Source organism: Apteryx mantelli, chromosome 2, assembly GCF_036417845.1.
Source record: "Apteryx mantelli isolate bAptMan1 chromosome 2, bAptMan1.hap1, whole genome shotgun sequence".
NCBI classification, from domain to species: Eukaryota; Metazoa; Chordata; class Aves; order Apterygiformes; family Apterygidae; genus Apteryx; species Apteryx mantelli.
Genome location: NC_089979.1, coordinates 113,072,693 through 113,087,280, shown reverse-complemented (window position 1 = coordinate 113,087,280; position 14,588 = coordinate 113,072,693). Strand labels below are relative to the sequence as shown.

General features: G+C 38.6%; 1 protein-coding gene across 2 annotated transcripts in view; it reads right to left on the bottom strand.

Moving 5' to 3' along the window:
• VPS41 (VPS41 subunit of HOPS complex) overlaps nt 1-2,310 on the bottom strand; it is a 110,274-nt gene extending 107,964 nt beyond the window's left edge. The window contains exon 1 of one of the 2 annotated variants that reach the window (XM_013955714.2): nt 2,266-2,310. In XM_013955714.2, the coding sequence (XP_013811168.1) occupies nt 2,266-2,286 (21 nt within the window). In that variant the 5' untranslated portion in view covers nt 2,287-2,310. Of the gene's footprint in view, nt 1-1,834; nt 1,937-2,265 lie in introns of those variants that run through there. The other variant, XM_013955716.2, reaches the window with a different exon arrangement.
• Between the last annotated feature and the right edge of the window lie 12,278 nt (nt 2,311-14,588).

The following is a 14,588-nucleotide window of genomic DNA, read 5'->3' as shown; positions in this document are numbered from 1 at the left end:
AGCCACTGCAATTGCAGCCACTAGATTTCATAAATTGTGTATATACACGGGCATATTTTAAATGCTTCAGGGCCTTTATGCTTTACTAAAGAGAATGACATGCAAAAATTCAAAGGGAGTCCTAGCTTAGAAAAAAAAGGCATAAACTGTATTTGTTCCTTGACAAGAATTTAGCTGAAGGTGTTTAGACAGGCAATTGCTAGACCGTTACACAAGCAACTGCTAACCCACTATGCTAGCGACTTGCTGTGAAAAAGATTTTTGTCCCACTCCCATAGGCAAACTAGAGTACCAAACTGCAGTTATAACCATCCTGGAGTTTTGTTATTCCCTCCTCTCCCCCCTTAAATGTATGAACCAAGAGGATTATCCCCCACTTCTACTTTTTAGTAGTCTCATAACTGTGAACAGGAAATCCCTCATCAGGGATTAGCAGGCGATCAGAATCCCAAAATATGTAGGAATAACTGTCATTGGTAGGTCTGTCAGACTCTAGGGGAAAATCAGCAGTGCTGTTACTGTACACTTCAGTCAGCTGGCAAATGCTGTTGCTCAAGCAGCCTAAGAATAGAAAAAGGGAACACAGATGAGAAAACCACAGAAATGTAAAATAACCTCTGACTTTTATAATCACTCACTTAGAAGATCCAACATAACTTCTCAATAAACTCTTAATCCAGCTTTCCAGTATGATGATATGGGGCTTTCCCTTTTCCCCTCCCTCACAAAAACAGATGTTATCAACTATCTTTTTAGGCCCATAATCTGCTGGGAGGGGAAAATCATAAAACCTGAATTTCAAAGAAACTGTGCCATCATTTACCTCCACAGACAACCTACAGATCCCTTTCAGTAGGGGAAGGCATACTCTACATACAAAACAAACAAGTGAAGAAGATAACTCTTACACTATAGCTCAAAGAGAGCAAAACACAGGCTGTTTTAATCTCTTACATTTTTAAATAAGATAAGAAGTTTCATCAGAGTTGGTTTTATCCCAAAAATTCTTTTAAATGCTACCACATTTAAAAACTTGCTGAATCAGACAACCAAATCTCCCCAGAAGAAACCAGCCCTGCCCAATAAAACCCACGGCAACAGGAAAGGTGGAAACCAGATGCATAGTTACCAAATGCCAATTTCCAATCAAGACTGATTTCTTTGAGAGAATTTAAAAACTCTCACATTTAGGCATTCAACAGAGACAAAAGTCATGCTGCCCAGCACTGCCAAAAAAAAAAGTTCAGTAATGAAATATAAAAAAGTTTTGAAAGCAGTAAGCCACTTTTTTTTCAAGCTTTTATCATTTTCTTGGGAGAGCAGTGTTTTATGAGGAAAGTCATTTCAGAGAACCATGGGTCACAAAGTCATAGAATAAACACCCAAATGTTCAAATTTTGTCTCAGAAAGAAATTCCACTATTGAGATGAATTTGCCCATATCTTCTGTACCACTTTCCAAAAGAGAGTTTCTCAACCATTTTAAATGGACTCTTCTCTTCCCTCAGCTCCTTAATCCTTGCTCTACACAGACACCAGCTGCATTTCAAAACCCACCATCACATCTGACCCCTAGATGCTAAGGGTCCCATATGAGGGGATATCTAAACAAACAAACAAACAAAAAAAAAAACTTTAAAAAAATTATGATGCTAACACCCTACCAGTTCTATGGTTTGGTGAGAGTAAGACAAGAGAAAAAAATTATTTTTGAAGGGAAAAAAAAATCTGTTTTCTGAGACTGAACCATGACTGAACATTTCAAAAACTGCTTAAATATTTTTTTGCTGTTACATTCACACACAGCATGGTTTTAAAGTCAACCATTTTCATACTTTCACAAAGATCTCCGGAGCTCTTCTTTTTGTGCGTAGTTTCTGCTGCACATCTACACGTATATGCACAAACCGAGCTACAACACTAGAGCAAGATTCAGTCCTGACCCTTGCGACGCTCCGGCAGGGCCAGCCTGCAGGCCTCAAGGCACCGCGGCTCCAGGGGGAGGCCCGCCAGGCCGCCCCCTTCGCGAGGGCCGTTGTGGCGTTTTAACGCCGCTTCAGCCCAGTCAAGCAGGCGGCCGCTGCGTCCCTCCGCGCCCGCGGAAAGCAGCCGGGGGAAGGGGAGGGCGCCGCCGCGGGCCATTACCCCGCCCAAGAGGCATCGCTGAGCCCCTTTATCCCCCTCCGCACACGCTACCCCACTACCCCTCTGCTCTCAGAGGCCCCCCGGCCCGCTGCCCCCGGGGCAGCCTCCTCACGGCCTCTACCTTCTCCTCGGCTTCCGCCATGGCGCGCCCGGCGAGCCGTCATGCGAGGCGCAGGAAGCGGGCGCGCCGCAGAGGCACTCTGGGAGATGTAGTTTGGAGGCTTGCGGCCGTCCTTCCCCTCCCTCCCTCTTCACCCGTCGCTTTTTTTGCTGTTTATTTGCTGCGGGGGAGATGCCTGCCCCTGTGCGAGGGGCCTCTGCTCGGTCCCGTGAGGCGCCAGGGGCCGCGGGGCGGCGCGGGGCGGTTGGCGGCCGTTAACGGCGGCTAACGGTGGCGTCGGTCGGCTGCGGCCCCGGCAGGGCAGAGGCGAGCCTGGGGCCAGGAGGGCACCATGCCATGCCATGAATTTCCCGACGCCTCCTTTTCCTTCCGCTCTCCTTTAACTGTAAGCAAAAGACCTTTTTAAGCTAGATTCATGGCATGCCAGGAGGTCGGGCTTCCCAAAAAAGCCCCCGCCTTTGGCAAGACTCAAGATGGCGGAGGCAGTAACCAGTGGAGGTGCCTCTGGTGAGTGGCAGTTGGGCAGCAGCCCCAGCACGATGGTGCAGGTGATGCCAGGAGCCAGCTCCCGCATTTGCCACATTTCATATTAGACTGTCCATTCTTCAGGACAACAGCTATTTATTGGCATCTATCTGAACACCCCTCGATCAAGTGCAGCTCCAGTTTCAGTTAGATCTGCTGGCAAGACACGTAGCAGTCCTGTTCTTTCTGTACCTTTACTGGATTTGTTAATATTGAAAGAGTCCACACGCATGTGAGAGGAGGAGGATTTTAGAAAATCTAAGCTTCTTTCTAAAACTCTTAAGAGCTGCTGCATTTCCTCTTTTAAAACTTAAGATCTGAACACCTTGTTTGCATTCAAATTACTTTTTTACCTTAAAAATATGACCAAGCTAAAAGGCAACTGGCAGTACTTCCTATCATTCAGGTTTTGTCAGTGGAGCTATTCTGTATCTAAGGTGGAGCAGCAGTTAATGCACCAAGTCCATACACGCGGGACCAGTGCCAAGAATAGGCAGGTCAGCTCCGGCCATGAAAGAGAAATCTTAGAGTATTATACTAGAACTGAATGAACGTAAGGACATACAATGAAAGTTAATTGCAGAGAGTAGCATTATGGATATGAAAATCATGCATCATATCATTGTCATGCATTTAGAAACTAATAGCCAGAATTTCTACTGAGAGAGATATGGCTGTCCTTTAAAAACAGCCTGAGAGGTTGACACTGGGATGAGAGAGAACTATCAAAGTTAACAGTTGGTGTCAGTACAAGAACATGTAGATATAACTATCATGAATACGTTGCGTTTGGAAATGACATAGTACAAGAAAACCCTTCATTTCTGATCTATTACCAAACATCTATGTACTATGAGGGTACCATGGCTAAGGAGTATGTAAATGTAATCCTGGCTATTTAAATTAAGGGATATCTACAGAGAAGGAGATGTTTGGCTGCTGTTGTGGAAGACGTTGAGACCTCATCAGGAACTAACAGTAAATTTCAAGTCGCCTTTGCTCAAAAAGATTAATTCAAACTGAAAGGGGGCAAAGGACTACTGAAAGGTTCACAGAAATTTAGGGTCTGTCGTATTGGAGAAAACCAAACAAAAAGAGCTTGGCTTCTTCAATCTAGGAGCTGTCTAGGAGCAATCAAATAGGAGCTGAAGATGAAAAAGAGCTACTAAAGGTATGAGATCAAATAGGTAGCAGCTATTATCAGTGCATTTAGGTTGGGAACAAGAAGTAGATTCCCATGTATCAGAGGAATGAAGTCCTGTTGAAATCAATGAAAAATCTACCGTTGCCATCCATGTAGCTAGGATTTGTCCCGTAATATGTAATGCACAAGCTGTCTTACCTGGTAATTGAAGACTGTGTATATCTAATGAAAGGAAACTTTCTCTGATATGCTTTTTTCCACTTTTAGGAAAAAAATACTTAGGGGGTTTTTGCTCTTTGTTTTTGTTTTTTTTCCCCCTAAACTGAGACATTTTGTGGCATTTTTTAAACTGGAATGAACATTAATAACAGTCTTTATAAATGCCAAGAAAAACAGAGTGTAATGGAAGGGATGGCAGATCTTGTGAACTTTGCTATTATAACACCTAACGGTACATTTGTTACAAACAGAGTAGCCAAGAAACAGCTGTTCTTGTTTCACAACACATAGAGTAAGTGGTATAAACAATGGGATTTACTTACAATGTGCTACTTATTTCTGGCAGAAACGCACAAAACTTTTTTTTTTTTTCTCGTTTAGACTTAAAATATGAATTCAGTCTGCCATGATTTTAGGTTTTCATTGTGTCAGGAAAATTTGTCAGCCTCTGATTCTGACACCCCTCTATCCCACCTCCCCCCCAAAGTGCTGAGAGCCATCAAGTACCGATGACGTCAGTGGGATTTAAAATCTTTCAGCACCTCCCACAAAGCACTCAGCATCCTGCAGGCTCATGCCTGAGAATATCCCAGTCAACCTTTGGAGATAAAATGCTTAAGCATAGTTCAGCATAAGTGGAAAATACAGCACCGCCTAAGGGAAGTGAATGTTCTATCCTAACAGTAAAAAATACTATCTTTCATTGTCTGCCAGCACATAGATCTGAAGTTTTGGTTAAGTCCGTTCAACAAGTCAGAGATATTTGGGACCACTAGTCAGATTATGAATATTTTGAAGTTTAGGTACAGTGTTTTGGCTCAGACACGTCTCAATTGATAGTCTGGCAGTTGGCAGTACGTTTTTTGTGTAGTTTTAACCTGGTTCACTGAAAATAAGTGACTTAACACTAAAATAAAGATTTTAGCTTTACTGCAATACTTTCAATGTTCGTAGTACCTATGTTAATGCAGAACTTCCAGTTGATGGAAATTCTTCATGGCTCTGATAAAAGGATGCTGATAACCCCATGTTTGAATGCAGGACTTCCAGCTTTATAAAATTCAAAAGTCTGTCAGGAGTTTCTAATTTATCTTTTGCCACAGAAATCAGAATTATCATTGAAACTTGGACCTTGACCAACATTCAGATTCCCAATACTGATAGAATTTTTATCTTGTACTTTAACACACTTTCTTTCTGACTACTGCAAAACGTAACAAGTAGCAAGTATCCATGCCATTTGGTAGAGATTATTGTATTTCAGGCTCCAAGAGCTCTCAGCTGCTTTCAGATAGGACTGATTCATCCAACAAAATATTCAGCTGGGTTCTCTCCACTCTCACCACTACTTATTCAATAAAAAAAACCATGGTGTCTGTAAGTTAATAGCATTTAAAAACACTATGCTAGATAAAACAGAGCTGATATTGTTGCCAGAACAATAGAAGTTCAAAGACTTTCCTCTTTCTGTTTGTTTGTTTGTAGAAAGAAACTTGCAAAGGCTTTTCTTTTTTCACTTGCTATCAAAGAATTATTTTTGTGAACATACTTCCAATTTGTACCATAGCTTCCATGAATGTAACCTTGAATATGTTCAGGAATTCCAGACTTTTTATAAAAAGGATCCTATTCTACCTGTTAGCATTATATTGTTTTGCAAATGTTTACTTTTTTCTTCTTAGTTCACTTTTAACCTTTCTTTTATGATGTTTCCTCTTGAAAGAAGTATCTGAACAATGAATATGAAAACCCTCTCAATTATAAATCAGAATACTAAATATATATGGTTTAATGTTTTGAAGCAAGATTAAGCAAATCTCTTGCAAATATAGGGATACTTTCTTCCCCAGTTGCTGTCATTCTCTTTAATAGAAGTATTCCTGGGGCAGATATTACGAGTCATGAATAGAAAAGCCCTGATTTTTCAAAGTCCTGTGCATATGAATATCTTCCTGTATCATGGATAGATAAACTGCAGCCAATGGGGCTAATTATGCTCATAAAGCTAAGCTCATGTGTAAGTCTTTGTAGGATTGTCATTAACAAGTATAAATAAATATATTTTTTGTTAAACATGTAGTACCACATGAGCATCATACTAACTGTAAAGTTTACTTCCGTGTAAGTTGTCATATCACCAAAAAGGTAAGAAATGGAAGTACTTGTTACTGCTATGTCCCACCATTGCAGCACATTTAAATTAAGTTTAAATGATCAGCCATTTTCAAGAAAATGAGAGCAATAAGAGTATCAGAAAGATTATTACAAATTCTTTAAAATAGTTGTTCTGTGTTCCCTGGCATTTTAAGACTTTTCAAAATTATACTGAAATTATCTTCAGTTCCTTGAGGAATAACGTTTTCCTTAGTCTATTCTTTCTTCCTCTGACCCTCACTCCCTTTCCATGTCCCTTCTGCTCCCTTTCTTCATCTCACCTCTCCATTTTCAGGCAATCTTTATTTAAAGATACCTTTTTTTGCAGCGTAGAGCACACAGGGAAGATGAAGAGTGAAGAACAGTAAACAACATAAAGCCTGTACAATTATCCATTTATTAAAGATAAACAAAGGTTATATATAAAGGAAGAGGTAGTAAGAGACCCTCTTAAAAACCTTATAGTTAAAAACATTAAGGGCCTGGGAAAGATGGAGCAAGTCTGAAGCTGAAAAATTATTATACTTGAAGATAATTTCATAGATCTACAGATTATGAAGCCAGAAGGGAATAGCATTGTGATTTAATCAGAACTCCTCCATAACATGGGCCATGAGGTTTACCTGAATTAATTCTTCTTTGTGTCAGTTTTTTATAAAAACATTCTAACCTTGACATAACATTACCAATTATATGGAACGCACTGCATCTTTGATAAGCCACTTCAAGGGCAATTATACTTACTGCTAGGAAAAAAAAAAGAATGTAAAAGGAACTTCTTAGTGGGTCAGAAGGATGATCCAGCTAGCCCAGTACTTGGTCTCCATTCATGGCAATAAGAGATGCTCTTTAGGGAGAGCACACGAGCCTGACCACTTCTAAACTCCACTCCCCCTGCATCACCCCAGCATCTGCCTGAATGGAACTAGGCATGTTAAAAGGCCCATCCCTGACTACTCTTTTTAGTATCTGTTAATTAACCTGCTGTTCATGAGTTTGTCTCTTTTGAACCTGCTGATACTGCTTGCTTCCACAGTCTCCTGAGGCAGTGAATCACAGAAGTTCTCTTCCTACTGCTTAAAGAAATTCTTTGTTTTTTTCTGTTTCAAACTGATCTGCTATAATCTCCTCCAGTTTTGAGGAGTACTGCTTGGATCTAGTGTTGCAGGACTAGGGTAACAATTCCTCATTACTTCTACTTTGAGTTTAAATTTATCTAACTTTAGTTTTAAACCACTTCATTATGTCCACTATGTCATCCTCTATCTGTAACTTTAGAGTCCTGTATTATCAATTTTCTGTTCCCCATGTGAGTTCTTGTAGCCTAACATGAAGTCACTTCTTAATTGTCATTCATTAAATTAAATATAAAGATGCCATTGTTTTATGTTCTGCCCATCATCTTTGTGACCATTGTCTGCTCTACATCCAGTATATTACCATCTTTCCTGAATTGTGTCCATCAGGACATGACTCGATATGAAACTAATGCAAAATACTGACCACTTTTGTATTTATTTTTTATTGAGAATAATTCTACCATTTCTTTCTATCATGCCTTCTTAGGATTCCTTCTCCTTCCTAATAAAATTAAAACACTCCTTTTTATTGTCTTTAATTCTTCTACTGTTGACTTCTTTTTTTGTTTCCCATAATATATATTTTTATGATTCCTAGCTTTAATTTAAATTTTTTGTCACTGAATTTTTCTCTTTGAAATAAATTATAAAAAAGGAAAATCTATAGATATAAACATGTAATAGATCCTTTCACTACTTCCATGAGGATATTTTGATTTTTGTTGTCTTGTTGTGGAGTCCTAGGTATTCCTTTAACAGTTCTCACTTATCACTTATATGTTCTCCTAGCTGGTTATTCATTATTTTCATCTTTTTAAAGCAATATTAGTGTTTGTTTCTAATAAGAACAATATTGCATTGTCATACAGAAATATAATTTGAGTAGTGAGCATTTTCATCAAAGAGAACACTCAGATTGTCCTAATTTAAAATTAACCTATAGTGATTATAACAGTCTTAAGATACTGTTTGGTCCAAGAGTCTCAAGAGCTAGCTTAAATGTGATTCTCATGTTCATAGTTAGGTTTCTCTAGCTCTTAGCAATTGGACTTCATAAGTGCCAAGAGCTGCTGTCCATCTTTATAAGTGAGACAAATTATTAAAGAAAATATGTATTTAGTCAGGACCCTAAATCTGTAATTTATGATTTTATAGTAGTTTTATTAACATTTCTGCCATTTGGAAATGAAAATCTAGAATCCCAATTTTCAAACCTTCAGTCTAGGTTAAGATAATTTTTACAATGTATCTGTCCTTATAGCATGACCTTAACAGAACTGTTTGTTACATTCTGTATGTTATTTGGCACAATGAAGTCCTCATCAATACAGAGTTCTTGGGACACTTCTGTCTGTGTTCTATAACCAGGCTGCACCAGCAAGAGAACCCCGGTTCCTTAGCCTATTGGTGCAGACTGGCTTAGCTTTTTCATGAATTTCCAATTGTAAGTACCCAAAATGATGTTGGTGGTGCCTTATTTTATGATGCTGAGACTGGTTTCATGTCCAGGGAGGAGACACTAAGGAAAATATGAAGGTGCAAAGCCTGCAGGGTAGTGCTGGAGGACAGTCTCAGGGGGAAGGAGCTGCACTTGATGTGGTCTACTGTGATATTATCAGTCTATAGCAGATCCTGGAGCAAACTGTCTTAGAGGGCACTCATTTCCTCACTCCAGATGGGAGCCCAGGTTTGAACACATATGTGTACGGTTTGGATGATGCACCATGGCACTGGAGGGAAAAAGTGAGCCAAACTGGCAGTATGGACAATACACAGAATCATTTTGAGGTCCTGTGGTTTTGCTAGATACAGGGATATTACTCAAGTGGGCTATCATATTTCTTGGGTTATTACAAATCTGCATAAATCTCAGTAATATACTGCTGCTTTCACAAATGCATGCCTCAGCTACTTCCAAATATTGATCATGGGTAACCAGAAAATGATGTAGTGGTAAATTTACCAATTGCTTTGTGTGGTGTGCATTTCCTTTCAAAACAGACCACCTCTTTGAAAAGCATCTTTCCAAATGGCTTACCTAAAGTCATGCGTTACAAAAATCTCTTTTCCAAATCCTATTCAATAACAATCTTCTATGCTATCTGTGCTACAGTGATACACAGACATATTTTGAATATGATTTGTCTTCTTGCATTTTAATCTAAAGAAACAGGAAGTTTCAGGATACAATAGAGCAAAATTAATATAACATAAACTTTTCTTCTTTTAATCTTAAATTTCATTCATGATGAGGGTTTTTCCATTGTTAATAAACATTCACTAGAAGAGTCAGAGGCAGCAGCATTTATTCAGGTACCTTAGACAAGTATTTTGCAAAACTATTGAAGAAACAGATTACCAACATAGCAAGTTTTCATCATATTCAATCCTGAGAAAAATGAAATATCAGATATTTATATATACAGTGGATAGATGAGCTGTCATTGGAATATGAAGCTTCTCTTATATTTGGCTTGGGGTCCCTCACTGGCTGTCTTGAAGACACAGTAAATCACTTTCTTTGTGCCACTTCTTCACACTGCTAAAGATTTGCAGTTCTTTTGAAAGTCTTTTCCACCTGAAACAAAAGTGGTATTCTTTTTGAACTTCTCATATTTCCTGTGATTTCAAGGTGAAAACCTTACAGATTACATGTATTCGCAAAGTAGCCCTCTCCTACCACACACCAAAAAGCCCCTATAAAGTAATATTTTCAGAAGCAGCTGTTTATCCCTGCTGCCAGGGAAGTTGATAGGAGTTTTATTATTGATTTTAGTAGGAAGAGATTTAGACCACCATTTTTTGCTTTTAAAAATCTCACTCATTATGCTTCAGGTAATTAACATGTCAGAAACCATAATGTTTAAAATTTAGGTACAGATAAAATGTAGATACAGCTTGTAGATACAGAAAATTCCATTTTCCTTGGAACTCCTTTGTATCTTGCTTTTGACTCTTAGGAGTCAAATCACCAAAGCCTGGTCCAGCTTTCTCCTATTCCTTTTCTTCACAAGTATTATTTCTTATAATTATTTCCCCTCACCACTTCTGATCTGCTCTGTTATTGAAATTTTTTAATGGAGTCAATGTTAAATAGATAATTGGAAAATCTATATTTTTTTTACAGTGAAAAACACTTTTCTTCTTCTTCTTCTTGACATACACTTAACCTCAAGGAAAAATACTAAGCTTTCCACTTACTTAAATAGTGTACATAATGTACAGGAGATGATTGATGAAGTTATCAGAGTTCCTATCTCGGGAATACTGTATGTTTTCCATGCATAATATTCTGGTTATAGGAATAGAGCATATTACTCTAACATTCTGAAGTACATTTTTAACTTTTCTATCTTTGTGTATCTATTTTGTAATACTGCTTAACTGAGATCCAGTGAGTGAAAGGAAAGAAAGAACTAAAAAAATGGAAGAGGCAGGAGAAGCAACAGAATATATTAATTAAGCCACAACTAGCCTTCTTTTAAGCAGATAACTGTTGATACTTTAGTCTGACAGGTGTGACACAAAATTCTAGTTCCACTGAGTTTAATGGGAGTTTTGCTTTTCATCAGAAAGGGGTCAAGAGTTCACCCAAACGTCCCTTTATTCTCAGTTATGACAACATAACTGAACCGTCTTCATTTTGGGAGAGATTCTGCCAGTTTCATTCATGAGAGAATCCCAGTTAACTTTCCTTTAGCCCAAAACATTAAATTAAATGTGGCACAAGCCTGTGCAGTCCAATGAGTGCTAATACATTTCTGAGTTATTGGTGCTACCTCCATCCTGGGGTGCTACACTGTTTGAGTGAGGTGCAGAATGGATCCTGGCTGGCAGAATAAGCCCATGACTGTCTCAGTGAACTCCACTTTCCTTCAGTTGTGTATGTCGTTCACACAAACAATCATTTACACTTCCAGAAAATGTGCCATATTGGTGATTGTTATTAATCATTACACAGAAGGATTGATTTTTATTGGCCCAAGGTCCTTTTGCCTGATTCTGGCTGTGAAAGAGAGCCTTCAGTTCTGTGAAACTTATATTTGCACCCTCTTGAAGACCCTTTTTACATTGCCAGGAAACTAAAAAAAAGGCCTCAGCATAACTGAGGATTAGACCATCAGTTTATTGCCATTGGGCCTTTTAATCACAAATTCCTATACCTATGAGACAATCTTTCCATTTACTGAAAGTACAATCCTCACTGTGTTGTGTTTTCTGATGTTCTAATCATAACCTAGCTTAAAAAAAATCTCTTAAAAACAGTTCTTTTTTTCATTACATCTTTACCTGCTTGTATCAACCCTCTTCCTCTCACAGCTATGTTTTCCTTCCCATCTTTTCCCATCCTCTTATATCCCCTCAGGATTTGACCCTAGACCACATAGCTGAAGTCTGACAGTTCACCCCAGGACAATCCTTGATTATTATGAAGCAATGTCAGAGTCAAAATCCAGGTCCCTGGGGTGCAGGATAGTGCCTGTAAGTGGTGCCTGAGGTAATATATGGACTATTTAAGTATCTCCTCTTACCTCCCTCCACCACGAAGTGGAATACCTTTTTAGTGAAATACATTCTCAATTAGTTTTATTTTGATGTGGGAAGCATACCCCATCCTAGTAATATATCTGCAGATTTAAGCAAATTCAAATGTTAGGCTGTTGAACTTGTGTTATCTAAAGGCTCCTGATTTAAAAAATGCTGCACAACCCACCAACCCCTGACATGGAAACAAAACTAATGAAACATAAACAGCCCTGCTGAAGTCAATAGCCCTTACTAAGGAAGTGATTCACCTCCAAAGGTTTTAAAAGATATGAGTATTTCATAGAGAAAAGGCTGCACAGCTTTTAGAAGAATACACAGCATTCCTGCAGCATGTGGTTATAGTATAAAAATGTTAACAAGATGATTGCTCTCGACAATGCATGTGGATAAATACAGCTGCCACATGGCAATAATAGGATGAGATCCTCCCCAAAAGCAGTTTTTTGAATTTGCAATAAATTGTTTCCATTCTTCTCATTCTTTAGCTCCAAAGAAGGTATTTTGTGGATAATAACACTTTTATGAACTGTTGGGTCAGGTATTGAGGGGCTATAACCATTGCATGCCACGCATTCATAGCAGCAGGAGAATGCCAGTCCTCACCTTCCCACTTCACTTAAGTAGATTTTTAGTACAATGCTAAGAAGCGGCCTCAGTTTTATCTGTGCCTGGATTGCTGTCAGCATTGGTAGTCACAGGTTACCAGCAACACTCTTCTCCACATTGCTCACGGCCAGGCCAGAAAATACCTACAGTGCTTGAAAAATGTTATCATCTGTTAGCTTCATGCAGCATCCATGAGGAAGAACTTTCCATTTTTCAAGTGGGGAAACTGAGGCAAAGAACAATCCTAATTCACTCAAGAAATACACAAAGGAAAATCTCTATCTCCTGACTCCCAGCCTTATGCTTCAGCTACAGGACAGCCCTTCATCCCTTGATGGCCTGCTTCAAGTATTGCCTTTTTCCATTAAGTGAATATTGATTTTGTTCTCTTGCTTGAAAACAGAATAGAAATTAACATGGCTCTTTTTGGTTACTTCATTGTTTGTGAACCACTTGGGAACAGTATTTATTAGTTAACTGCCGTTGCTCATCCAATGGGGTACTCACAACCTTTTTTTCCCTGTGGTATGTGTTAAACAGCAGCTATTAGGAATGTTTCTCTGTGACAAAGTGCCAGGCTTCCCCTTTAACTATTTAGCATCATGGAGACATTCCAGCCCCGAACATATAAAACAGATGATACAATTTAGAAGAAACAGGACTGGGGCACTCAAAGATCTTGTTATTTATTTTATGAGCATCCTTATTACAATTATCTATATTGTGGTAGTGACAATAGCATGCTACTTATTTTCGAGCATAGATGAGAGCATACAATTTCTGTCTGAAAGAACAGACTTCTAATCAACACAGAATCTCATCTGAATTCTGTCTAATCCCTTGAAGTAGCTGGGATTAGTAAGAGATGGGGAAGATCAAAGGGCGATAGGAAGACATGCACGTGAACTGCCATGATGAGGGTTGGCGGTGGCAGGCAGAGCACACTGGGATATTGGAGTTTTTCTAATATATCTAGCACTAGTCCTGAGGGATCAGTATACAGATCTGCTCTTTCAACGGATACATGCCATGTTAATTTGAAGTTTTGTCAAATGGGGATCAAAATTACTTGAGTAACAAGCCTAACTATTATTTCCTAAGGCAATCTTTGTGAGAAAAATTGATTGGGATGATAGTAAGATAAAGTCACAGGAGTTGAATGCTATCTTGTGATGTGCCACTGACTCACTAAATGATACGAGGAGACTCGTTACACTGTTCTATACCTCAGTTTCCCCATCAATGAAATAGAAGTAATGAAATGTACTGATTGTAGTGAAGTATTTTGATATCTAGAGATGAAAAGTCCTACGAACTTGAGGCTCAATCCAGAGCTCTTTGAAGTCCTCAGAAGGCCCCTGATTCAGCTGCCTTAATTTGCATCTACCTTACTCTACACGTCACCCACTATTCTCCCGAAATTTGGAAATGTACCAACCAATGCATTGCTCAAAGATGGAAAAATATATTCTCCAGCAATCATTATCATTATCTTTGACTATTTGACTATTCAGTTTAAATTTACAAAACAGCAGTGCAATATATGCATTCGGATTATTTGTAATATTTTTCAAGATCAAGGTGAAAACTTAGAAGATGGAGAAGGAAAAAACCCAGCATGTTTCCTTGACACCAAAGAACGAACTCTGACAGAAACAAGCTTCTTTTTTTTATCTTTCTTCTCTGAAGATAGATGAAAAAGATCAGGAGAAACTACGTCTCATTAGAAGTAAATGCAGTCTGTGGTAATCCATACTAAATTTACCAGGTCGTATCTTTTAAGAAGATATTAGGCACCAAAGGGCAGGTAGTTAGATTGAAAAAAAAAAATGCTCAAAAGTATTTAAAAGTTGATGTTTAATTTTTTTTTCAGCATTATAAATGAAGTGGTACAGACTTTCCAGAAGAATTTTAAATCTTTCAGTGTGATGGGTAAGGTGAGAGAAGGTTGTAAGACAAATGACAGTTCTGCTCATTATTCAACAAAGCTCACAACAAATGAAATGGGTGCCTTCAGAACATACTTTGTTTTCTTTTTCTGGAGACTA